A 27,411-nucleotide genomic window follows, 5' to 3' on the forward strand; every position below is an offset into this window, starting at 1 on the left:
AGGCGAGGGAGTCGACGACATTCAGGTGAGTACGTTACTTTTCTTTTTTTTTTCTTATCCTTTCTTTATTTAACTTTTCTTTTCTTTTCTGTTTTGTATCTATTTTTTTTCTTTTCGTGTTTCATGTCGCGGGATCGGCTTTCTTTTGTTTTCCATTTTTGTTATTGTTCTCATTTCTTTATTTTCCTCTTCGTTTATATTTTTATTTTTATTTACATTTCTTTTTTGTTTTAAGTGATTATTATTATTATATTAATTTCCATTTTATGTTTCTTTTATTTATTTTTTTCTTTTCTTTTCTTTCCGTTTTAACATTTTATTTCTAATCTTGATTTTTTAATTTTATTCTTTTTTTGTTTTGTGTGATTTTTCATTATGCTAATGATTTTTATTTTTATTTTTTATTTTTTCTCTTTCTTTTTTTCGTGCATTATTCATTTTTTTATTTTATGGTCTTGTTTAGTTCACCCTGAAAACAAAAAAAAAATCAAGATTCTCTGTCACATCGAATCTTGCGGCACATGCATGAAACATTAAATATAGATGAAAATAAAAACTAATCATACAGTTTAACGGCTAAAACTTTTTTAGTTTAGGTAACATCAGATCTGTGACCTTTTGTTTTGCTGGTTTGGCGTAGCAATACGAAAAAAACAAACAAAAAAATTCATGATTAGACAGCAGGTGCCGGCGTGCCGCTGCTTTCCCATGCATCGGACGGGATGTCTTGCCAATTTCAGTGCCAGAGATCAGGGCTTTGTTTAGTTCCCAACAAATTTTGCAAAATTTTTCAGATTCTTCGTCACATCAAATTTTTAGACATATACATAGAATATTAAATATAGACGAAAATAAAAAAATAATTACACAGTTTGGTCGGAATTGACAAGACGAATCTTTTGAGCCTAGTTAGCCTATGATTGGACAATATTTGTCAAATACAAGCAAAAATACTACAGTGTCAATTTTCCAAAAAAAATTTGGAAACCGCAGAGGCTCACCTAACTTTTAGGGCACCCAGATTAAGGTCTTATTTAGTTCAAAAAAAATTACAAAATTTTTCAAATTTTCCATCAAATCGAATCTTTAGACATATTTATGGAGCATTAAATATACACGAAAATTTGACACACGGTATTTTAACCATACACCATATCCTGCATTTACCATGGTAGTATCCAAAATAGGCCGTTAGTGGCACACGGTATTTTGATTGGCTCGTTCATAGCGGTATCCAAAATTGGTAGTCAGTGGCACTGGGGACAAAAAAATTTTGTTGTCGAGACCAAGTAGCCCAGGGGCATTCAAGTCTATTGCCAGGCCACTTAACTGCCGTTGGACTTCAAAATGGACGGAATGGCACACGAGTATAGTCGAAGATGAAGTTGGGTATAACTGTGCGAAATAATTTTTTAGTGGCTTCATGGTTTGGTCGATCTTTCGTAATGGCCTCCCATCCCCACGCCACGAGACGGCGAGACGGCGAGAGGGAGAATAGAAGACGTCAGCACTGAACCGTCGCCCCTCCCGGCTAGCAAGTCGCAACGCAACCGCATCTCTCTCTCTCTCTCTCGCTCGCTCTCTCGGCTTCTGGCCCCTTCCTAGTTCCTAACCACCACGCCACCACTACCGCCGTCCCAAATCCGCAAACCCTAGCCCTCGTCGCCGGCGGGCCATGGCCGAGACCGTCGACGACAAGGTCAGCTACTTCCAGGCCGTCACCGGCATCTCCGACGCGGACCTCTGCACGGAGATCCTAGCCGCGCACAACTGGGACCTGCAGCTCGCGGTGTCCTCCATCACCGCCAACCCCTCGCCCTCCGCCTCGGCTTCCACCTCCTCACGCGGGGACCCGGCCCCTTCCGCCCCGCTGTCGGCTGATGCGGAGTTCGTCGCGCCCCCGCCCCCGCCGCCGATGCAGCTGCCGCTGCCGCCCCAGCAGCAGCAGCCGGGGATCGCGTGGAGGCTGGTGACGCTCCCCTTCTACGTGGTCTCGGGCGGGGTGGGCCTCGTTGCCGGCACCTTCCGCCTAGGCGCCTGGGTCGCCGGGGGCGTGCTGTCCCGCTCCCTCTCCCTCCTCGGCCTCGCGGGGCAGGCCGGCAGCGGCGACCGCCTGCTGGAGTTGCCGCCGTCAGCTGCCGAGGCGGCCGACTTCGTCGCTGAGTTCGCGCGCGAGTTCGGCGCTGGCCGCGGCCCGAGCTTCGTGGCAGAGGGGTTCGCTGATGCGCTGCAGCGAGCGCAGCGGGAGTTCAAGCTTCTGTTCGTGTACCTCCACTCCCCTGATCACCCGGATACCCCTGCCTTCTGCGGTGGCTGCCTCTGTGCTGAGCCCGTCGCGGCCTTTATAGATGAGAACTTCGTTGCGTGGGGTGGTAGCATCAGAAGGACTGAAGGGTTCAAGATGAGCAACAGCCTGAATGCGTCCAGGTTCCCGTTTTGTGCTGTGGTCATGGCTTCTACCAACCAGAGAATCATGCTATTGCAGCAGGTATGATGTTGTAATGACTGTTGTTAGGTCTGTGAAATAAGTTTGAACATTCATCTAGGTTGGATTTTAGCTGTTGCATTTGGTAGAATTGTGATTTTGGGTAATTTTCGTTACCACATTAATTGCAGTGAAGGTGTTTATGTGAAACCAATAGATCCTGTAGACTTAGATCAGCAATGCTTAGTATTAATATCTTAAAGTTGTTTGCTAGTTTAGACTTTAGAACCTTTAATTAATTGCTGAAGTTAGCCTATTTTTATCCTTATGGAGTTGGTGCTGGTTGTAATAAGAAAGGAGAGTGCTATTCGCTCCAGCAAGATAGTGCAAACATTAGATTCTTTTGTAATTGTTTATGTTTACCTCGCTAAATTAGGTATTGGGAGTTTCTGCAGTTTATTTTCTTCTTGAGTTAAAATGTAAATTTCCTATCTGAGATGGCAGCTGTAATAACTTTCATGCTGCCCTTCTGTAAGAGAATACTTTATAATGTCCCTTTAGTTAGGCATGCATGCATATCATGAAATATGGCATTCACAAGATTTTTATCTGCTTGTCACTTTTGGATTTGTTCATACTATGTAATGGTAACTGAAACCAAACTTCAGAGTCTGAGATCGGATGAATATAGTTTGCACTTCTATTGCTTAACCGGTTAGCATGAGGTTTCAGTGAGAATTTTAGTAGGTGTTGTTTTCATGTTCAATTCCCAGTCGCTTGAAACCATTGATAGGATCCTTGAGAGTAAATTTGTGGGAGTTGCACCTACCAAATCCAAATCCTGAAACCTTGGATCTATTACACAATCCCAGCATATTGTAAGATCACTAGATGCAATCAGATGGTTGTTCTCTAATTATATTGGAATTTGTTGTTATAATCTAATGAATTTCGGCTGACTGCTCAAGAGTCATGATCTGAAAGCTGATGTGGTGATTTTTTTTGTTAGAAGAATTTGTCCAAACTGATGCAATTGTCTTCTTACTAGTATTTGATTGTGCGTCTGGTTATAATTATTGGCTATATTTTCTCTAGAAGGCTGAATTTATATGTGTATAAAAAATCTGGTTCATGTTATCTGCTTGGTCCAACCGTCAGAGTAAGTGATTAGTGTCATTGTTCGCACCGTCAACAATCCTGTAATATAGGCACCCAAATTCTGTTGATGCAACTTTACCTCATTCTGAATTTCTGATGGATGATGCTACAGCTTGTTTGCATTGGTATGATTTTTGTTAGCATGACTTATATATCTGTTTATATAGCAAACCTTGTTTGATATTCTTATGTGTATCCCTTTCCTCCATTGTCACTGGGGCTCACATCATTTTATCCAAAAGATTGATCATATGTTATGGGTGAGTGAATAGTGAAATAAAGCATCTAGTGACCACTACTCATTAGTCATTTATCGATCCAATGCCTTCTATGCTTTTGGTATTGCTATTGTTTATTTAGAGATATATATGGCTGTATGGTATATGTTTGGCCTATAAAGCTGTTGAATGCGCTTCTTTTACCATATAGAGTTGATCAACATTGTGGTATATCGTATGTTTGGCTTGTAAAACTGTAAAAAAAATATATTTATCAGTATTGCTAATAAGTTATATATTCATGTGCCGAAGGTTGAAGGGCCCAAATCACCTGAAGAGATGATAACAATTCTTCAACGTGTTGTTGAAGAATGCACTACATCACTCGTTGCTGCCAGGATTGAAGCTGAAGAGAGACTAAACAACCAACGTTTGCGTGAGGAACAAGATGCTGCTTACAGAGCTGCACTTGAAGCTGACCAGGTATCGGGCAGTGTGCATCACTGATCTTAATAGTAAAAAAGTACACATGTTTTATGTACACAAATAAAATGATGTTCATGATGTGGGCTGGAGGGTGGTTATGTGGACAGCTCTTTGTGACTGATGGCATTTCAATTTTTTATAGTTACTAGCATATGCCCGTGCGTTGCTACGGAAGCTTCAAAATTTTCTAAAAAAACAGAAACGAAGTTGGTCAAGATCAAATAATTTTGACTCAGCTTTAACATACTATTTTAAGCCATATTCAAATAGATAAGTATCAACTTTAGTAACAATGTCAAAACAAAATGCATGATAGACAAAGTTCTCCACAACTCTCTTTATTCATTCATAGTTTTTTTTTAATGGTACAGCTAGGATATTCTCGTATGGATGTAGAATCATAGATCACCATGAAATCTCATCATACACCAATAGGTCAAATCATGAAGTTCTTTCATAGTATTTGGTCATCCTGTGCACAAGACAAATGTGGGTAATAATAATTTAGAAATGCATATGAGTACGAGCATAGTATTGTGCTCATCGTGCAAATGGTTATCTTAATTACCAACTTACCTTTCACCATTCATATATTCAAGCCATATTTGACTTCATGTACAAATGCAATGTAACTCATATCTGCACATTTTTAAACTATTTATAGTATACTTAAGAGGATATATGGTAAAATATTTTAAAACCATTCCACCGTTTCTATAGGCTAGCTAGCAGCCTGCATGGGACCATCAGGAACTATAACATCCATCATTTATGCTTTGGTACCTTGTATCTGTACCATCTCATGTTCAAAAGATGATGACAGAGCCACAAAGCTTGTAGCAATGGACAACCAACATTCAAAGCAAGAAACCTCAGACCATGCGAAGTAGAGGAATCTAAAAGTTTTAGCAATAATGAAGTAACCCAAAAATTGATCAAACATACTGTCAGCTTGATCAAGGAATGACTAATTTTGTAACTATTAGTCTTGTGGTGGTGTCAGTGAAAAGCATTTTGTAATTGCTACTTAAATCATGCATAGTGCTATCGTCTGAACCATTAGTGTAGTCTGACCTTAGAATCAACTATCCAATGAACCATCTCTAGCATCACAAAACAAAGAATGATGCCCTAATAACAACATCATTGAAACATGTAGACGGTTCCTCTCTACTGAAGAGTCCCGCACCCCAAGCAATACCCAGCTTGTGTACTCAGTTCATGCTGCATAGCATTGACCTTTCATTGTATACTCTGCTCCGCCAAATGGCTGCCCAATTATGTGCTATCCTTTCAGGAATTAGGATCTAGGCCTAATACTTTTCCAGACTGGTCAAGTAAGGTCCTGCAGTATCGAAGTAATATTATGAATTGGTTTAGACATACAAAATACAAAACACAATGAAATCCGGTCATCACTTCAAAACAGTAGATTATTAATGTGTCACTGACTAATTTTGTTTTCACTCTTATGGGATAAGCGACACCATTACAGTGGCACATCGCACACCATTACAGTTTACAATTAGAGGCTTTGAAACTCTGATATGAAAAAGTTTATGGTTGTAATGATAAGCTGAAGCTTAAAAAATCCAAAGCTTGGAATCCAAAATTTTGAATGTAGGCAATGTTTACGTAAACACAATAGCTTTGTTAAGGAAGATGGCTGACCAAAACAAAATCCGAAGAACGAATTACTGAAATTAAAAGAAAAACTGCTTACCTGCTACGCTCCTGCCAGTATGGTGTTTGCTCTGCAGAGTGCAGCTCTGCTGCCGGGTTCCGATGGCGTGCCTGCTGCAGTTGGCTGCGGCCTGTGGCTGGGGGCTGCCGGCTGGTTGCCTGGCTTGGTCGCTGGCCGTTTGCGCCCTCTGGGCTGCCTCCTTCTCGCGGCCTCTATAGCCGACCTGTGCGTGGATATTTGTCTTCTACGTCTAGTTAAATGCATCCCAAAATCCAAATAGCTGGCCTAGAAAAGCAGGAATGAACGGATGTTCGTCTTCTACCTCCAGACGCCCCGTCCTTCTCTTCATCCCACGGCAGATCCGGCCCTGGTTGCTGCTGTCGAGTAGGGCGAGAGCCGCCGCCGCCGTCGTCACAAGAGGAGGAGGAGGAGGAGGTGGGGGTGGTGGTGGTGGTGAATGAGGAGAGGCGGGTGCCATCCCCCACGTCCGCGTTGGCGTTGGAGGCGCTTGGTGGTGGCGGCGGCAGCGGCGTTGCCTTGAACACTGTGGAGGTGGCGAGGAGGAGCAGGAGGCGCAGCCGGCCTAGCGCTGCGCCACGGCTGCTACTGCCTGCTGCCGACCAGGACCGCCCGTCTCCACTCTCCCGCAAACCGCCACTGTTGGCTGCCTGCCGACCGGCCACGCGCTGGGACCTGGGAGCGGGCAGCTAGGAGCGACCGAGCGGGGAGCTGCCGCGGTGAGCACGTGGCGGGGCAGGATTGTGGGCTGCAGAGCGGCATGTGGTTAGCAGGGTGCGCAACGCCAAGGTGATTGGGAGTCAACGTCGGTGTGGACTGATCGAGGGACATAGTACCGATGTGGGGCTGTGGGCCTGCGGGGCAGAAGGGGAGTCGGGCAAAACAGGAGACGCGCGGGGCGATGGAGTGCTGTGAACGATTCCTGTTTCGTTTTGTTATTGGTAGAGATTAAGGAAATTGTATCTTCAAGTATTATGTTTTGTGCATGTTATATTATCGCATAATACATCAACAGAGTTTAGAAACATGCATCCTGATTTTGTGCTACAATGGTGGTGACAACACTACCTAATTGCATTTTTTTATTGGAAATTACCAGGCCAGGGAACGTGAAAGGATAGAGGAACTGGAAAGACGTGAAAGAGAGGCTGCAGAGGCTGAGAGAAAGCGCAAGGAAGATGAGGAAGCTTTAGCAAGGGCAGCCCAAGAAGCAGCTGAAAAGGAAGCCGCTCTTGCAAGGAGGAGGCAAGAGAAGGCCATGGCTCTTGGAGCTGAACCTGAGAAAGGACCAGGTGTTACTCGGGTATGTCTAAGCCTCAGTGCTCGTGTCTTTTAAACTACCTTTTTCCTGTTCTTACTGCAAGATAGGAATAACATGCTTCATGTCGTTCTGATCTCGAACTTGAAGTATATCTATTTGAGTGCATCAAATATCACTGTTGTACATGCAAATTTCTGTTCCATATACGATATGTTATACAACAATTGCAATTAATACCTTGTTACTATCTCAGAGTTAATTGTTAGTTTTGGCTACATAGTGCCTGTATTTGATGTCTGCATATGCACTCTGCATTCTCTAGAACAGTACTCCCTCTGTTCCAAATAATATTGACGTTTTGGCTTTTTTTCTAGATACATTGCTTATAGTATAGTATGTACATAGTGTATATCTAAGTTCTATGGCAAAAGTTATGGATCTAGAAATGCCAAAACGTCTTATAATTTGGCATGGAGGGAGTAGTTAGCATGTTACACTATTAGTAGTGTATTCACGCATGCAAATTCTTGTGAAACTAACTGGTAGACGTTCTGTGTTGCAGGTTCTCATAAGATTCCCAACTGGAGAGCGCAAAGAGCGGAGATTCCACAGTTCTACAACCGTCACTTCCCTCTATGACTATGTTGATTCTTTAGATTGCTTGAAAGCAGAGAAGTACAGCCTAGTTTCGAATTTCCCACGTGTCACATATGGTCCAGAGAAGCACTCCCTGACACTGGAGGAAGCAGGCTTGCATCCGCAGGCGAGCCTGTTTATCGAGATAGAACAATGATGCTGTAAGTTGAGATAACCGAAACTCAAAAGTATAGGTGCTCCCTTTTCGAATTTGTTCAGCAACAGTTAAGGATTTCCAGATGTATTACACCACAGGTGCATCCTTCTTCTGTACTTGTTCATGAAATAAAATTCGCCTTCACCAAGATCAGTTGACTGCATCCAGGTCTTGTAATATGTTAAGAATTTGTGACCACGTTTCTCAGCCCTTGCAGGGCTTCAGGGAGGTAGGTAAAAACTGTTGGCTTGTTCTTTGGGCCGTGAAATATGTTGTGGATTCTGAAACTTCAGAGTTGTCTGTTGCTTATCTGAAAAGCCGTGACTGAAAGTAATATTTGTTTGTTGTGAGAGAAAAACACTGCATGGTGGCAGATAAGCTCGAGCTGGGTTGTTGCAGCAAAGAGTCAAGAGTCAGGCCTGTCGGTATCATTGCCACGCTGCAAGTTGACAGGCAAGGTTTTTAGACGCAAGTACAGTAACAAGCGTGGCCTGATTAGGTATCATTGCCACGCCGCAAGTTAACAGGCAAGGTTTTAAGTACGGTAACAAGCCTCGCCTGATTATGTTAGCCAAAATATGATGAAGTTTGATTCCCTAAATGGCACTAGCGTCCATTTTTTTTTCCATACATCTGTTAGAGCATCTCCAAGGGACTTTGCAAATGAATTTTGCATTTGGTGTTGTTTGCAAAGTTCCAAACTCATTTGCAAAGTCTAAAAATAGTCCAACTCCAAGGGATTTTGCATTTAGACTTGGCAAACCCAAAGTGTGGACCCCACCTCTGAATTTTTTTTCACCGATCGCGCCCGCGTGTTTTTTTTTCCCTTCGCGCCATTTTGACGTACGTCGTGCGTGCTAGTCGCCGCCCAGGCCAAGTCGCCACCAGTTGCCGCCCATCCCAGGCCTTCGCGCCAGTCGCCGCCCAGCCCAGGCCGCGTTCGTCGTTCGTCGCCGTCGTCGTTCGCGTCAGTTCGGCTCCATCCACCTCCGTCCTCCTCCGAGGGAAGGTCCCCGTGAATGAAGGTCCACCTCCGTTCCCGCGCCGTGGCCGCGTACGTCGTCCAGACGTGGCCGGGGGGACGGAGTCCGACGTGGAAGGCCGAAATTGTAGATGCAAAGTGGTGAGAAGGTTTGCATATATACAAAGCCTCAACCTCTATTTGCAAAGTTAACCAAATTGCAAACCTTATTTGCAAAACCATTGGAGGGGTATTTTCTACTCTTTTTTGCAAATAGGGCAATGCAAAGTTTGTTTGCAAAGCCCTTGGAGATGCTCTTAGTTGACCTGTTTGACCATTCCATACATCTGTGGCAGATAAGCTCAAGAGCTGGGTTGTTGCAGCAAACAGTCAGGCCTGTTGGTATCATTGCCACGCTGCAAGTTGACAGGCAAGGTTTTTAGACGCAAGTACAGTAACAAGCGTGGCCTGATTAGGTATCATTGCCACGCCGCAAGTTAACAGGCAAGGTTTTTAGACGCAAGTACGGTAACAAGCCTCGCCCAGAGACGGAACCAGGGAGGGGCCATGGCCCCCCTATGCCGCAAAAAATTTTAGAACCCCCCGTCAGCGATGACGGCCTAGCTCAGCCTCTTTTGACTTCTCAACTATGAAGACGTGCAAAGTGAGGTTTAAATGAAACAAAAGTATGGATCTTTTATCCTCTTTTAGAAAAGATTTATTTTTATGTGTTGTCACAATAAAAACTATGATTATATATATATATATAATTATAGTTTTTATTGCGATATATATATATATATATATATACACACACACTTTGCCGGTCCTTGCTCTTTGCCTGGCCGCACTGGTGGCCCCCCCTTTCTCAATTCGCTGGTTCCGTCACTGGCCTCGCCTGATTATGTTAGCCAAAGTATGATGAAGTTTGATTTCCTAAATGGCACTAGCGTCCATTTTTTCCATACATCTGTTAGTTGACCTGTTTGACCATTCCATACATCTGTTAGTTAACCTGTTTGACCATTCCATACATCTGTTAGTTAATCTGTTTGACCATATCAGTAGCCCATGTAGTTAACTTGTTTGACCATATCAGTAATTTCGAAGGAGGACCAAAATGTCCCAGGCCAACCATATTACGTCACGTCTCATGATAGGCCACCAGGCTAGGTCTTGTTTAGTTCATGAAGGAAAAAATTTCGCGACAATATAGTACTTTCGTTTGTTTATGGTAATTATTATCTAATTGAAACTATGTAATTAGTTTTTATTTTCGTCTATATTTAATACTCCATGCATGCGTCTAAAGATTCGATGTGACAGAGAATCTTGAAAATTTTTGAGTTTTTGGGTGGAAGTAAACAAGACCTAGACTTCCCCGGCTGAATAGGAAGGGATGAAAAACAGGCGTCCATCCGGCATATCAACGCTCGTGAAAACAATAATCTCACGTTCCTCCTCGGCCGAATAGGAAGCCGCCCTTCGCGATGAATCAAATAATCTTACAGAGTCAACTGATAATTAGATCAAGCAATCAATCAATCATCAAATATTGTAAAAAAGGAAATTATTTTCATGAGCAGAAGATCGCCCATGATCACTGTGCTTCGCAATTACGGAGATTGAATTCAATCTTCCTTCCTTTTCTACCACGTGCGTTGTGATCCCCCCCCCCCCTCTGCCCCTTCCATTATATGCAAAAAAATTGCATGCCGTGTGAGCCAATCTTGCATGCAAGTGCAACAACGAAACTAGTACCAGGGCGTTTAGTTCCTCGTAGAATCTAAAATGTAAAATGCCAACTACTTTAGAGTGATGAAATATAAAGTACCAAAATTTTTAGGGTAATGTTTAGTTTCATTCAAAATGCAAAATTTATTGTCCTCATGAAGCCTCTTGAGGCTCATTTTGGGATTTTTTTACCCCTTGAGACCAAAATCCAAAATGGATAATAACTACCTTTGCCAAAAATTCTGCATGGTGTTTAGTTCCATTTTGCAAAATAATAGACCAAAATCTAAAAAATTTTGGAAAAAAATGGAAACTAAACACCCTCTTAGAGCATCTCTAAGAGACTAGATAAAATTATATTCTAAACTACAAGATTTAGTCATTGTGTAAAATAAAAAACTCACTCAAAACATAGAGTTCCACAACAGCCTTTGTATAGGATAGCTAGTGAGGACGACATGCTATATATGACAAGCGAAAGTTTAGAAATAGCAAACTTACTATTTTAGCAAACCAGATAGCACACCTATTGGACTTTAATTCTTATTTTAAAAATGTAAAAATAGCCTAGACAACATAGATACCATATTTATTTGAGTTACTCTTAGAATTGGACATGTGTCGTATGAATGCTAAAGCTCTGGTCACCCAATAGAACTCCATGACTAACTTCTATATATGCGCCTTTTTTCCATCTATTCAGAATCATTCAAAGGTTCACTTGGCACCCGACATCATAAATGGTCTAGTCGTGTCCATGTTCTAGTAACATGTTGAACCTTTTGGTCTTTGAGCTACTCACGACCGCAGCTAATTTGCAACCTTAAAATTATATAATATTAGGTAGTATATTCGTACGTTGCTACAAGACAACTAATTTTTTTACAATACGTATTGTATGATAAGATAACAATACTTTAAAAAAATCGACACTAAAGTGATATTTAATCCAAAAGACCCTTAAATGGTCGTGCATTGTAACGTAAAAACACAATAATACAATAACATATGTACGAGCGTGTTTTATACTTTTATAGTGTTATCTAAAAAACTACTGCAATCGGGATGTTTAGAATATTTTCATAGGTCTTTATAAAGATTTTGTATGAGTTATCTTTCGTCCAAACTCTTTCATGTGTCTCCGACAAATCCTGTCGGCCCTCCAACACACGTGAACCCTCCTTTTACACAACACGACTGTACTACCACCTTAGCACGGGATGAGCAATGACCACATTTCATTTTCGACCACCTCAACTTATGATGTGCGACAGCCACATACGAGATTGACGGGCACATAGACTGACACTCCGTATTTGGTCCCATTTTCGACCACCTCAATGTGTAAAATTTCCTAAGCTTTAAACAATAGCAAAACTAAACGTCACCTGAACATTCAAAAACTTGAAAAACCGTATGGTAGCTGCTTCACGATCTGTCCATCCATTTGACTCGATGAACTGAAAACCTGAAATGAATAGCGTCATGATCTGTCGGTTTGACTTGGCAAAACAAAAACTTAAAATACTAAACATCACCTGAACTTTGTTTCCTTGCACTGCAGTATATCGGACTGACATCATCCACTACTTCAATGTGCATGAACATAGATAACTAGTGCCCTCAGGAAAGAAGGACCGTGATTGACCTCAGAGTTTTTGCAATCAATGGTGGCGACCACCAGTAATAAGATTTGAAAACAAGCTATCTAGGTACTTGAATCAAAGGGAAAGATCGAGTTAGTCAATGGCATGCTTGTTGGAGATCGACAGGCCCTGTGAGGCAACGCAGAAGATCGACAATACCTGAATCAAAGGTCTTCTAAGGTAAGTGGCCGCCTAGCTCATTGTGGTCAGCGGCATATGTCCAGCATCGTCCTCTCCCAAGCATCAAGATCACCGTGGTAGCCACACACTCCCCGGCATGTGGCTCCCCTGTGGCCGCCGCTTCCTCCCAGGATGGCATGCGGCCGTAGCGTTAGCACGGCGAAGATCGTGTAGTTGGCGGCGTGTTGTAGTGGCGGCAGGTGATCATGGAGGTGGTGGCCGGCATCTGGCAACGTTGGGGCGACGGAGCAACTCCGTGAATTGGTGCGTCGGCGGCGCGAGGACAAGGAGGCATGAGCAGGAGGCGGCGGTGCTCGCAAGGGAGAGGGCGAGGTCCCGCAAGGGCGGTGCTAGAGAGCGAGACCGCTGGAGCCACAGATGGCATGCCATAGAAAAGCCGCGATCAACGTATTTGGTCCCACCTACCGGCACGGATCGGGATTGCACGGACCATGGAGGAGGCCCACCTGCCGGCACCGAGTGGGATCACATGGGCTCGCGGCCGGCAGACCAAAGACGAATGTCACACGATGAGATGTCCACGTTCGCTTTTTTTAGTTGTGAGAGATTACCATCTATGTTAGGCCTTGTTTAGTTCCTCACTAAAATCCAAAATTTTTCAAGATTCTCTGTCACATCGAATCTTTGAACATATACATGAAGCATTAAATATAAACGAAAACAAAAACTAATTACACAGTTTATCTGTAATTTGAAAGACAAATCTTTTGAGCCTAATTAGTCTATGATTGAACAATATTTATCACATACAAACGAAAGTGCTATAGTGCTCATTTTCCAAAAAAATTTGGAACTAAACAAGGACTTAGTTTGTGAGTGAAACTTTATTACCTTACGTAAATGTTATTCTTAAGTCTCACCAAATATCCATGGGGATGAAAGTGTTGAGAATTGAAGCAAAGTTTCCAGTTCCATCAAGACTCTTAGTGCTTCATCCTCATGGATACTATGATGAGATGAGACTCAAGAATAATAGAGCTATGTTAGGTAATAGTTTTTTCTAGATGGTAATATTATATAATTTTAGGGTTGCAAACAGGCAAAGACAAAGGGGGTGGGTAGGGGCACATGCCTCCTTATGAATAATATAATTTTTCAACTATTTTTTAAATTCAACACCGTTGCCCCCCCTAACATTCAGAGAACCAACTTCCTGGCTCTGCCCCTAGTTGCAAATTAGTAGCGTGGCTAAGAGACCAAGAGGTTTAACATGTTACTAGAACAAAGACACACGACGTGCACCATTTATGATGTCAGGTTCCAAGTGAACCTTTGAATGATTCTGAATGGATGGAAAAGACCTGCATATACAAGTTAGTTGTGGAATTCTATCGGGTGACTAGCACATTAGCATTGATACGATGCATGATAAATAAGCCCAATTAACTGATCGGGTGGATACAACTGAAGAAAAAAAAGACTTCCCTCCGGTGATTCTGAAATCATAATATTTCATAATAAACTCAAAAGATCTATGTCATCACTGATGCCCAGAAGGTACAAGGCTACTGATTGTACTTGATTTTATATTTGACTTTGCATAGGGTGGCCGAAGGATATGAAATGACTTTGTGTTCGAGCTAGTGGCATACAAAGAAAATTGTAGAAAAAATTGAATTCCAAAAGAAGTGTAAACTTATCTTTGGCATACTGTAGACAATAACTAGGTTCTTACAATATGAACTTGATTGTTTCAGTTTCGCATAGATTCTTATAATATGAATTTGATTATTTCAATTTTGCATCAAACTTAGAGTTATATTTTTATTATCATCCTTCATGAAGACTCATGCAATATAGATGTTCCAGTTCCAGAGATCACGACTGCAGTATGTATGTTTTTTAGCAACAGTATAAAAAATACGTTAATAAATGTGTTATCGTTGTATTATATTTTCTTGTTGCAATAAATGCACTATCAAAGTTTGTTCCATGTGTAATTTAGTGGACTAAGGCCTTGTTTAGTTTTCGAAGGAAAAAATTTCGCGACACTGTAGCAATTTCGTTTGTTTGTGATAATTATTGTCTAATCATGGACTAACTAGGCTCAAAAGATTCGTCTCGTCAATTTCGACTAAACTGTACAATTAGTTTTTATTTTCGTCTATATTTAATACTAAATGCATGCGTTTGAAGATTCGATGTGACGGAGAATCTTGAAAATTTTTGGATTTTTGGGTGGAAGTAAACAATGCCTAAATATGTTGGTGCATTTGTTTTTAGAAATTTAACTCAACTTAGAGAAGTTTTATTTATGATGAAAAATTAAAATAACTAGAATCTGAAATAGAGGAAGTTTGGTTAAAAAAACATAAGTCCTTCTTGTATGACCTATGCGTGGTCACTTCGTCTTCTCTATAGATTTATATAATTTATTTAAGTCAATTACGAACCAAAGAATGTCTACAAACGAGAATTCAAATGGCTATCTTATTGACTTCGACACATTTTGGAATTGTAGCCGACCAAATGACTTCAGTTCATCACAAAACTCGATCATGCAACAAGTGCATGGCATTCAGCGGTGGCTAACAGCAATATCACAAATTGTGGTACGATTTTACTCACATGGCTTACTTCATTTTGATAGATAATAATGTTTTGACCAACAATTACTCCACTAACATGTCAGATGTAGAAAAAATATGATCATAAATATGTATTTTTAAATACAGATATAATTTGTGCTGCAATATAGGAGTAACAGAATAATTGTTGGTCAAAGCAAGGTTCTAATAAAAAAAAGCTTTTCAATTTCAAGGGAGTAATAAGAAATTTTAAAGAAAAGTCAACACTCAGTTGAGTGCATGTGCTATTCACACGTCACACCTCACCTAATAATACTGTTAATAATTAATAATGCCTTTTCCTCCGCTCTCAGTGAGGTTTTCAAGACAAAATCATTCCAAACCGCGTCGTCTTCTAATTGAATGTGCCTCTTTACATTTTCAAAAAAAAAAAACCCTCTTTACGAACACAAAGCAGGTGCAAGAAAAATTCCAAATCCAAAAGAGAAAAACATCAAACGAGAGAAGCCCGAGGAGGGAGACGCCACGCCAACTTCCTTGCACTTCCTCCGGTCGTCGCTCGGAGCCTTCCCCCGCCCACACCTCGTCCTCCCCTGCCGTGCTCTGCGTTGCCGCCGCCTGTGGGTTCCCTGATTTGGTAACTGCTGCCCCTCCTGTTTCTGTACTCCTCCTAGCCCTTTTCCTGCCCAATTGCATAGCACTTTTTTGGGAAATGCGGTGCGGCACTTTCCTTCCGATCCATGGCGGAGATTCGCACCTCCTGTGGCAGATCTTACGGGAGACGCGCCTTCCGCTTGCCGGGTGCCGATTTCTTGGTTTCTTGGATGTCATAGTGCGAATTTTTATTAGAAAATGCTGCTAATAAGTTCTGAGGGTGTCATGGCGCGAATTTTTATTACTTTATTAGTCTATAAGTTGTTTCGGCGGCGTATGGAATTCTTTACGGATCCTAGAGCAAGTTAGTACTTAGTGTCTATGATTATCTGCTGTGTGTTGACATACCACCAACTTTAAATAGAGTACAAATCTGACATTTCATTTTGGCCTTATTCTGTTTACCAACTCTTGAAAGTACTACTAGGTTCACAATGTTTGACTTAGCTGAGATAAGCTGCCTGTAGTTGTTGAGTTAAAATGTTTTTGTTTTCCTGATGGAATCCTAGAAAAGTATGTTTACTGTTTCTTGTTCTTGATATGTGTCATGCATTTATACCCACCTGTGCTGTGTCTCTGTACTGTAATGCATCGCTTTCAGCTTTACATATATGAGGTGTGCACAGCAGCGTCGCTTTCCTTGTTTTGTATGTATTACATAAAAACAACTGAGGGCTTTTTTTTTTGTCTGAATTAGAATTCATCTCAGTTGTTAACAACTGTGTACCTTATATTACAAATGTTCTACCAGGAGAACAAAATATAACTAGGCTTATAGAGTGCTATGACTTTTTTTTATGTAAACTAGCACAAGTAGAATCTTTCGCATGACTGACTTAGAGAGCCAAATATGTCAGCTTATGAGCTTCAGTGAATTTATGAGTTCCTTCGTTCATTAGGTATTTGTAGGCCACGATCATGGGTTGCATAATGACAATCATGCCCTTGGGCCAATGATGTAATTCCTTAGGGTCCAGCCCAGACCTCTCGAAGCACATGTCTTGAGGGTCTTCTGAAAAGTGAGTTCTCATTCGCAAGTTTTCAGGGTTCTTTGTGATGCTTTATGAGGGTCCCCAAATATGAATTTTGGATACATCATGTGGCAAACCCTCCACACCTTTAGGATGCAGGGTTTTAGAGCCTTCTGGATATGGATCCTTGAAGCACATAGAGGTGCATATGGTTATTATGGCCTATTCTCCCAGGTCTTCAGTGAGGCTGAGTTTGAGTCTGCTTGGTTGGAGGCCTAGGCATTCTGCCTGGCAAAAAGAGCTTCCTAGGAGTAGCCTGACAAGTTGATGTTTTGTGCATGGTCAGGCAAGTGTGAAGAATTTCTGTTTGGTTGGAAGCCTGTGTATGAGAACACTAATAATGAAATTGGCACATCGTAAGTACTTGTTTAATTGCATGACTTATTAATAGCACTATCATAATATGGGCTATCCGACTAAGTGGTTTATATATTTTTTTCAGCGAATTAAGCTATTAACAATATAAAAGTTTAAATGAAACTCCCATATTATTTAATTAAATATGATAGAGAAAGGATTTCCTAAAAACATGTAGCACTGAATATGTTGCGCAAGCTATCCAATATAAATTAATGAAGGTAAGGGCAAACCAAATTATTTATAGTTACACGACCTTTTTACAAGCCATCCAAATGAACAGAAAAATAAATAAAATGAAATACCACCCTAGTGGCGAGTAACACGTTTGAAAGCATCATGATTATGCCTAGACACCCATGTTTTATTAGCCAGGCACTGGTTAGAGGCAGGTTCCAGGCTCCCTCCAACCCGGGCAAATTTTCATCAGGGTCTCAACTCTCAACCAAACAAGCCCTTGCTTTTTGTGGAGTTTTAGTCCCTTTCGTTATTGGTTGGCTTTGCCTGTAGCAGATACTTCTACAAATAAATTACTACAAGACAAACCATGGATAGCTATGTATCCTAAAAAGTAAAATACAGGTGCTCCCTCTGACCTTATTCATTTTTTGTTTTAGGTCAATACCCGTGAGACAAGAGAGCATTTGTCTTCTAGTTTTTGGCATAGCTTAACCCTACTGGTACCAGTAAGTAATTTATATGTGGCCATTTAATGGAAAAGTTCCAGTGAAAACCCAAAACATGTTTTCAAACTGAATTAGTCTGCATATTTTCTACACTGGGGGAATGGTATGATAAGAAAATATTAAAGACAGTGATATTAAAGTCTTGACCAAACTATCTATGAGATGACTCTGTTGTGCTATATCTGTATGGTATCTTGAAAATGCCTTTGGCATTTCCTGCAACAATTTCTTAGGAAGACCTTCATGCCTCATTTCTGAATACTGAATTATCTAGCCTGTGGTTTTTTATGTTACTTGTTGACCTGATGCTAGCCTTACTTTTCCTCCTTTTGTCTGTTTGTTTTGTGGCAGTAGTTTATTTAGGAAGTGTATAATTGATCAAAAAGACTTGGTCCAATCCTACTTTTCAAATCACTATGGTCACCCTTTCCTACAGTTGTACTAGCATAGAATGTCAGGTGTGTTAGCTTTCCCCCCTTCTGTTTGAATATTATCTGGTGCATAATGGATTTTTTTATCCTACTTCCATTTTTTCCTTGCATGTATTAGTCATGATACCAGGCTCAAAGAAGGAAAGGAATCTCAGCATGCGCTTTCAATCAGGCCAGAAATCTTCTGGTAAATTTTGTTTGTTTTCAAAAGTCCAATCTGCCAGCCCACCACCAGGGAATACGCTGGTTTATCTGAATGTGTATGATTTGACACCAGTAAACGGCTATGTTTACTGGGCTGGTCTAGGGGTATTTCATTCTGGCATTGAAGGTATGATGTCCTACAAGTTTCCTTGATTATTTTTTATGTTTTCACAAGGTCAGCATTATTTTTCTTCCTGTAAAAGATTCAGCTCGTATTATACTTCAAGAATGATGATATTTAGTTTGTCTATTTACATCTGCATAGCACTTGGCACTAATTTGCTATAAAATTTTATGTTGTGTTCAGCTTTGTAAAAATCTTTTGTGCATAGGCCTTCCCTTGTTTGAATACACTGATTCCATGTTTTAGGGACGATCAACATTGGAATACAATCTTTGGTCTTGTCAATTAACCAAGCCACTGCTTTTAAACCATCAAATAGTGTGATTGTTGCTGGCAAAACTTATGATGGAAGCCAACCTATAAAATGGAAAAAGAATCTTGCAACGGGTTATTCGGTGAAATAATTTTAGTGCTATTTTATATTCCTTTTCGTCATTCATTTCTTCTATCTAATCTTTTTGAAAACTCAGGAGAACTGTGTTTCATTGCATTAGAGAGAAAAAAAGGAGGGTCCCCATACAAATCCTTCCTCGCATACGGGGACCAGATATGAGAGTCAGGGAACCAAACTAAAAAAAAGGCCTTAAAGAAAACAGAACACACCAAGACTTGACCACGCCTAAGGAATTAGGCGACCCTTCCAAGGTCTAGACCTTGCAGTTTCTTAGCTCCTGCTAAACACCAAAGACTCTGTTCATCCTTAAGCAAACTCAAGATTGAGTTAACTGAAGGAGAGGCACCCTAAAAAACACAAGCATTCCTATGTTTGCAGATCATCCAAGCCCCCAAAATGACAAGGGAATTAACCCCCTTTCTGTCCTCTTTCTTCACTTTTTTAATAGTCCTGCGCCACCATTCAGCGAAGCTAGATTCATGCTGACGCGGAACCGACCCAGAAAGGTTCAATGGAGCAAACAGGTTGAACCAAACTTGCCTTGCTACAACACATGAAGTTAGAAGGTGTCGTATCGTCTCTTCTTCTTGATCGCAAAGGGGACACTTATCTGGATGGGGCAGCCCCCTTTTAGCCAATCTATCTGCTGTCAGTCCAACACCTATTACGGATTGCCAACCACAGAAAAATTTTGCACTTGTTTGGGGCCCAAGATTTCCACAGCCGTCTCCAAGGTTCAAAAGTTACACAACCGAATAAATATGCTCTGTAGGCTGATTTGGAGGAATAACTGCCACTTGCATCTAGCTTCCATATGTGACGATCCTCTTGGTCATTCAAATCAAACTCCCTGATACAATCCCAGAGTTGAAGAAATTCACAGATTCCAACCCCAGAGAGTCCCCCCTGAATATCAGAAACCCACCTATCATCTTCAAGGGCTTCAGCCACTGTTCGCTTTTTACGAATTTGGGGAGGCACACAATCAACTACCAAAGGTGCAAGGCTCACAATGGTGCAACCGTGAAGCCATCTATCCGACCAAAAAGGAGTATTTCGCCCATTTCCCATTTCTGTGTTGATAGCAATAGCAAACAGGGCAAGAGAATTAGGGTGAGAGGGGAGTTCGAGGTCTGTCCATGGGCGATCAGCTCGAGTTTTCTTGTGCGACTGCCATCTTGTCTGCAAAGCCCAAGTCCTAATCTCTAGATTGGGGATACCCAGACCACCAAGGTCCAAGGGCCGCATGACCTTCTCCCAGGCAACTAAACAGCATCCCCCATTTGCTTGCTCTTTCCCTTTCCAAAGAAATCCTTTCCTGATTTTGTCAATTGCCTTAATGAACCACTTGGGACGTTGATAGCGATCAGCAAATAAATCGGCATAGCTGATAGGACAAAACGGACCAGAGTGGCACGTCCAGCCCTATTCATTAACGCTGCTTTCCAACCTGGTAGCATATCCGCATTTTTTTCAATCCACGGCATGAAATCAGATTTCCTCAGTTTCTCGTGAGATAGAGGCAGCCCCAAATAAGTTCATGGAAATTCAGAAATATTACATGGGAGATTATCCATGATTGCTGCCACTGAAGCCTCCTCGCAGCGGATAGGGATGATACTGCTCTTGTGGAGGTTAGTCTGCAAACCAGATGCAGAACCGAAGATGTTAAGAATTTCCTTAGAAACCTGCAACTCCTCTTCAACCAGCTTGATAAATAAAGCGACATCATCAGCATACAGGGAAAGTCGCTGTCCAGAAACGCGATGGGAGAGAGGTAAAGCCCAAGCCATGACCTCTAGTTTTCTTGTGCCACTGCCATCTAGCCTTAGAATTTCAGCGAATCGTCTGTCGGAGATTGTACAAAACATTTCATTGAAAGTAAAGATTCCTAGAATCAATTTTAGTTCTTTTATCACAAAAATGCATCTTACAGGATTTCATGTGGCCTGAAATATAAATTTGTAATTTCCTTATCAGGGAATATTAGCTCCATAATATTTTTTTTGTTGGGAAAATTGTGTTCTTGCCCTTGTCTAACCCAAGTTCTTCACTACAGATAATTGTATGGGTTATTCAACTATTCAAGTATTCTGATAAAGGAGAATAAGTGATATTTAACAAATGCGATCCCATAACATGCTAGAAAAGTAATCTTTCCTCGCACAAGCCTAAGTTACTTTATTAGCAGTTACTTGTGATGAATGCTGATTATTTCATATTAGAATGACCATCTTTTGGCCAGCTATTTCTGGCTTGTACAGTGTACAACTTTAGATATACATCATGACTTCATATTGGAGGAACCAAAAGTAGCAAAGGTTAAATCGTGTTTGAAGCCGTGAACTTTCAGCATTCATCTTTTGTTGTGAGTGTTGGTTTGCATTGATTAGATGATGTGCTATATTTGTTCAGATTGTGTGGTTTGAAGGAGAATAGGATATTAAAATGGAGCGACAGACATACAGTGGAATTAGAGATGTAGAGGGATTGAGAGATTGAAAACATAGGAGAAATTATTTGTTTGCTACATTAACAACCCTTGGCATCGAGGACTCATTTTGACTGATTGTGAGATGTAGAGGGATTGAGAGATTGAAAACATAGGAGAAATTATTTGTTTGCTACATTAACAACCCTTGGCATCGAGGACTCATTTTGACTGATTGTATTGCGCCTCTGAAATCAGAAAGCTGATTCCATTTCGTTTTGTTTTCTCAATGAAATGCTTCAAGGTTATCGAAACCCATTGTTTTTGTTATTCTTCTTCTTGATATGATTTGTACTTATTGTTTAATTAGCTGTTGGGCATAAGACTGTAGGTTGTGGCTTATGGTATTCTCTACCTTGTTTCTTTACAGTTCATGGTGTGGAGTATGCATTTGGAGCACATGACTATTCGATTAGTGGAGTTTTTGAGGTGGAACCTCGGCAGTGTCCTGGTTTCAAATTTAGGAGATCAATATGCATGGGAACTACCTGCCTGGATCCTCTCCAAATCAGAGAGTTCATGGAGATTCAGTCAGTAAATTACAATGGGGATACCTACCATTTGATAAGTAAAAACTGCAACCATTTCTGTGAGGATATCTGCAAAAGGTTGACAGGAAATTTGATTCCAAAATGGGTTAATCGACTTGCTAGAATGGGTATGAATTCTTGACACATGTGCTTTCTCAGCCGTTTATATTGCTATCTAAGAGTTGCTGCAAAGTTCGTATATGTATCTATTCTTTCCTCAATTATTACTATAACTATCTGTTTGCTGTCAGAGTTAAAGGTTCAAAGGTAGAATTTCGTTTTTCAATTGTTTAGTTCCAAAAAGTTTTGGGAAATCGACACTGTAGCACTTTCATTTGTATTTGACCAATATTGTCCATTCATGGACTAACTAGGCTTAAAAGATTCGTCTCATCAATTCCGACCAAACTGTCTAATTAGTTTTTATTTTCGTCTGTATTTAATACTCCATGCATGCGTCTAAAGATTCGATGTGACGGGGAATCTGAAAAATTTTGCAAAATTTTTTGGTAACTAAACAAGGCCTTAGTAAACACCAGTGCTTCTCATGTGTCACGTGGTCCAACTCACTATAATTCCCCCAGATATTTATCTTAGTTCCCTTTTTTTTTGCACGCCTGACCTTATGGCACCTGTGTGAAGGTACTGATATTTTACATCCACTAATGGGACATATCTGATGGTTGTAATGTTAGGCAAAGTTGTTTTGGGAATGTTCAATACAATAAATACACCTACTAGCACATTAACTGATTTGGCTGCTGTATGGACTACGTCTATTATGGCCACTTTGAGTGGATCATGTGTTTTCTGCAAAAACGTTCTCTGGAAGTGGTTTTATGTGAAAGTATGTGGAAAATCTGCAACGACGTTCAATAGAATTGATTTTATGTGTAATTACCTAGAAAACTTAGCAATTTATCCAAAGTGAGACAGCTTGGCTGTTCAAAGGAAACTGCACGATTCAGTGTGCTTGGATCAACTACGTTTGAGCTCATATAATGGGTATCTTTTTCTAACTTCTGTAACAGCTTTTGTCAATGGCAGTCACTGAGATTCACAACCTTTTATGTGTAGGTGCTGTTTGCAACTGCATTCTACCAGTGCCCCTGAAGATCAGTGCAGCCCGTCATGACCCAGGTTGTCAAGCTGAAGATAGTGAGAGAAAAATGCTGACAGGTTCCTTCAGTTGCTTCTCTTCAATCTCTCTATGCCAAAGACATTTCTCAACATCTTCGCTCTCCCTACGTTCCCCCACGAAAGGCACTTCTTGGGATGCCAAACAGTCAAATTCTACCCGATTGAAGAAGAGCTGACAATTGAGGTACCTTGTATTATCATATTTAGCAAATGAAGCACAAGGATCAATTTTTTTTTCATCAATCTGTTCTACAACAGTCTTCAGAGAAGGATAAAAAGGTATTGGTAAGGTGTTTTGCATACTTGGGCGTTGGATCCAGCTGTGCTTGAACATCTGTATAGAGAATGTGTAGAGATTATTCTTACATTTGACTATTTGAGTTTGAAATACAGTGAGCTGGGGGCAAACTCCACCCTAAACTTCTAGGAAAAACAAACTCCAAAAAATATTTCAATTTATGGGTGCTGCCTATGAGGTGATATTTCGGCTGTGGTAGTTTGCAAACTGGGCCATTTTTATATTGTTCCCTAGAAAGCAGATGTTTATCCAAGTGGTGGTATTGTTCGTCCGTTCGTGTGTACTCATGGGTGTGCTCGTATTGGATTTGCACCAAATGATGACAACACGAGATGGTTATTTGCCTTTGTACATGACTGATGTCGTATACGTTGGGCTATTGCCCATCATTTTGGTTTTCTAACGCAAGCAATCTTTCATGCATATTTTTTCTACATAAACTCATAAAGTGTTTGTAGTGCATATGCACCAAACCACAGGGGAATGCAGTTCGTCAACAGGGTGATCCAACCCTCTTTATTCTTGTCTACATTCACTAGCACATGCTCTCAAGTGGTAGAATTCTTTCTGATTTCCTTGCTGTGAAGTTTTTTTTTGTTTTGATATTTGCTATCTGGTGGAGATAAAGAAAAGCATGGGTAATGCAGTTGTCACTTCTTGCGACCTCCATTTTATACCACTTAAAAAGAACTGATGCCATCAGAGGGAGTTAAATTATATATGATTTTTTTTGTCACGGTGACGAGCTTGGTTAGATTACCCTCGCTTGTCCTTTTTTTTTGTCTAGGCTCAGAGTATTTTTTTTCTCTCCTTCTAGTTAGTCTCCTAACTTGTTTTTCTCACGCCTCACGGCTTGGCCCGGAGAGTGGTGATCTTTGTACGGGGCCGTTTTTTCTCTCCTAATACGAAGGTACAGGAAAAGTGATTAAAACTATTAATAGATACGGTGTGCAGATGGTAAAGAGAATGCAAAATCGGAGTAAAAACTTGCAGACCGGGGAAAGTGAGTACATGTACTCTCTCTATGTCCCTGCTTTAACTCTTAGATGTCCTTGAAAGCTTTTCTTAGAATTCGTGTCAGCCAAACTTTTTAAATTTAACTAACTATATAGAAAAGAGCATCAATATCTATGACATAAAATAAGGTCTTGTTTAGTTCCAAAAAAATTTAAGAAATCGACACTGTAGCACCTTCGTTTGTATTTGACAAAAATTGTCCAATCATGGACTAACTAGGCTCAAAAGATTCGTCTTATCAATTCCGATCAAACTGTGCAATTAGTTTTTATTTTTGTCTACATTTAATACTTCATGCATGCGTCTAAAGATTCGATGTGATGGGGAATCTGAAAAATTTTACAAAATTTTTTGGGAACTAAACAAGGCCTAAGTATCTTATGAAAGTATATTCTATGATAAATTTAATGTTATTAATTTGGTACTATAAATCTTAATATGTTTTTTAGAAATTCGGTCAAAGTTTAAAAGTTTGACATATGACGACTCTATAAGTTGAAGCTTTCAAGGAGAGGGAGTATTTATAATGCAAAGGGTGGAGAGGATGCAAAATACTCCCACCGGTCTACTTTATAATGCATAGTTTGACATAACATGGTCTCTAAAAATACACTTTGATCATTTATTTTTATATTATATTGTTTATGATTATAACATTTTTGTATTATTGTTATAATTATGAACTTATATTGTTTAACATGGTCCCCGACCTTGTCCTTCAGCTTCAGTGTCTCCGGTGACTTGGATAGATGAGAGAGTCATCAGTTATCTGACATGCTTTTAATAGGAATTTATTATTCTATCCTTGTTACACAAAAAAAAAATCTAAAAATATGGTCTCACCAATTTACTATGCACCTGGCACCTTCTGATACTTTTCCCCTTAGTACCTCTGTTTTCTAGCCACCTGATTTCTCCCCGGCAACAATCCTCGTTTCTCCAGCCATAATAAAATTCTCTATAAAGTTTAAGTCTTGATGTACTTGAATTATCTTATAAACTAAACTAGACCAGAGGAAAGGAAGTACATATAAGGGCATTCATAATGCAAGACTCTATCACAGAGTCCAAGACACTTAATTACAGATTAATTATGATATTTTGCTGATGTGGCAGCATATTTATTGAAGAAAGAGGTAGAAAAAATAAGACTCCAAGTCTTATTTAGGGCACTCACAATGCAGACTCTATCATATAGTCGAAAGTTATTTATTACCTCAAACAATGTGGACTTAGAGTCTAAATAAGACTTGGAGTCTTATTTTTTCTACCTCTTTCTTCAATAAATATGCTGCCACATCAGCAAAATATCATAAATAATATGTAATTAATTGTCTTGGACTCTATGATAGAGTCTTGCATTGTGAGTGCCCTAAGGTAGAAAAAAATAAGACTCCAAGTCTTATTTAGACTCTAAGTCCACATTGTTCGAGGTAATAAATAACTTTAGACTATATGATAGAGTCTGCATTGTGAGTGCCCTTAGACTCCAAATCCACATTGTTCGAGGTAATAAATAACTTTAGACTCTATGATAGAGTCTACATTGTGAGTGCCCTAACACACCACAACGTAAAGGATTTTGAGGCGCTTTACTTTTTCTATTAACGGTTGGATCAAAAAACATCCTCTAGAAAATGCCATTTGAGAGACAACTAACCATAGTTTCTAAAATCGGTTTGTAACCGTGATTCGTGGTTTGGCCCATTTGTACCAATAGAGGTATTTCTAACCATAGTTGATGTTTTGGAGTGCACCTTAAGCTCAATTTTCAACATACCCTAGAAAGAGATGCACCGTACAACTATGTAGTTAAAAAATTCGCTAGCCCAAGTGATGTTTCGTGTTATCCACCGCTGTGAGCTATCAAGTGTGGCGCCATAATTCACAGGTGGAACTCAATGATTTTTAGGCATTGTTTGTGACATTGTGGAAGACTTATCTCTTGACTTGATCTCTCTCATCCACCCATCTTTTCCTCTCTCTCCTTTGTCTCCTCCCCTCTCTCTCTCCCTCTATCACTTTATCTTTTCATGGTTCACCCTCCTCTCTCCATGATGCCTCCACCTCCTGCTCTTGCTTGCAATTTCATACCTACCTTGTCTCACCGAGTCTATCCATTACGATACCTGCAAGGCTCCAACACTGCCTTTGCAACTTAGTTGGTAGTTGGGAGTCTGTCTACCTCCCAAATCCTTTTCCAAGCATTGGGAGCAACCTCCACCGAGTCCCGCTAGGAGTCAAGCTTGGAGTCCATCCACAACGGTGTGATGCACCTCCTCCACTAGAAACATCGCCAGAGCGCCCCCATAGGTATTGGGATTTGTAAGCAAGAGTAGGAGGAGGCGCTATGGTTGGCTTTGCTCCTGCAAATGGCTTGGTGACCCCGTGACATAGCGCAATGGCTAATTCAAAGTTGGATATGCTTACTTCTATAATCCACTAGGTACCTAAGTGGTTGAATATTTTGGTGTGACCGTTCGAGGGATAGTGTACATAGAGGCACCTTATGCCCTCGTGGTCTTAGCGGAGCTTGACGTATATCATCTAGTAAGGTAAAGGAATATTTTGATGTAACCATTTAAGGAATAGTGTACAAAGAGGCACCTTATGACCCGGTGCTCCTTGTTGAAGCCCGACGGATCAACCAATAGTGCTTTATTTAGTGGCCCTTTAATAATCGTTGGATGCACACCCATAGTTAGCCACTCGATTTGGGTTATAATTTTTTCCATCACGGGGTTATGATTTTTTATTGTTTTTGAAGTTTATTCCTAGTTTAGAAACAATTCCTGGTAAATTCTAAATTAATATTTAAACCAAGAAAAAAAATAAGGTCTAAGATATTTTATGGGGATAATCTCTAAAACAGATTATGATATGACAAATCCAAATAAAGTATTTGGTTCTTAAAAAATATTGTTGGATGCTTCAAAAAATA

The 27,411-nt window shown here is 40.5% G+C and overlaps 3 protein-coding genes and 1 long non-coding RNA gene across 11 annotated transcripts; 2 read left to right on the forward strand and 2 right to left on the reverse strand.

Annotated features, from left to right (window-relative positions):
• Positions 1,510–8,385, forward strand: LOC8064442 (plant UBX domain-containing protein 10). The gene is made up of 4 exons (XM_002465008.2): positions 1,510–2,488; positions 4,114–4,284; positions 7,089–7,292; positions 7,813–8,385. Exons 1-4 carry the CDS (start codon positions 1,676–1,678, stop codon positions 8,041–8,043), a joined length of 1,419 nt encoding a protein of 472 aa, XP_002465053.1. The 5' UTR covers positions 1,510–1,675; the 3' UTR covers positions 8,044–8,385.
• LOC110431659 (leiomodin-2-like) lies at positions 4,744–7,082 on the reverse strand. 2 transcript variants are annotated; one of them, XM_021450915.1, is made up of 3 exons: positions 6,294–7,082; positions 6,011–6,194; positions 4,744–4,759 (listed from the first exon to the last, which is right to left on the reverse strand). In XM_021450915.1, the coding sequence occupies exons 1-3, from the start codon at positions 6,447–6,449 to the stop codon at positions 4,755–4,757; spliced, it is 345 nt and encodes a 114-aa protein (XP_021306590.1). In that variant the 5' UTR covers positions 6,450–7,082; the 3' UTR covers positions 4,744–4,754. The 2 variants fall into 2 exon arrangements, with proteins under 2 accessions (XP_021306590.1, XP_021306589.1); XM_021450914.1 differs by lacking the exon at positions 4,744–4,759 and adding an exon at positions 5,497–5,632.
• LOC110433595 lies at positions 11,832–12,876 on the reverse strand. The gene is made up of 3 exons (XR_002451078.1): positions 12,544–12,876; positions 12,277–12,453; positions 11,832–12,206 (listed from the first exon to the last, which is right to left on the reverse strand). It is a non-coding gene; the product is annotated as an uncharacterized LOC110433595 (long non-coding RNA).
• Positions 15,527–23,856, forward strand: LOC8066222 (deSI-like protein At4g17486). Of its 7 annotated transcripts, none has more exons than XM_021451147.1 (6): positions 15,527–15,750; positions 17,085–17,154; positions 18,193–18,299; positions 18,391–18,603; positions 21,856–22,143; positions 23,093–23,856. In XM_021451147.1, the coding sequence occupies exons 3-6, from the start codon at positions 18,293–18,295 to the stop codon at positions 23,329–23,331; spliced, it is 747 nt and encodes a 248-aa protein (XP_021306822.1). In that variant the 5' UTR covers positions 15,527–15,750; positions 17,085–17,154; positions 18,193–18,292; the 3' UTR covers positions 23,332–23,856. The 7 variants fall into 7 exon arrangements, with proteins under 7 accessions (XP_021306822.1, XP_021306821.1, XP_021306824.1 ...); XM_021451146.1 differs by lacking the exon at positions 17,085–17,154 and adding an exon at positions 17,773–17,841; XM_021451149.1 differs by lacking the exon at positions 17,085–17,154 and adding an exon at positions 17,773–17,841 and having other exon boundaries at positions 18,196–18,299.

Source organism: Sorghum bicolor, chromosome 1 (genome assembly GCF_000003195.3).
Source record: "Sorghum bicolor cultivar BTx623 chromosome 1, Sorghum_bicolor_NCBIv3, whole genome shotgun sequence".
In the NCBI taxonomy this organism is placed as follows: Eukaryota; Viridiplantae; Streptophyta; class Magnoliopsida; order Poales; family Poaceae; genus Sorghum; species Sorghum bicolor.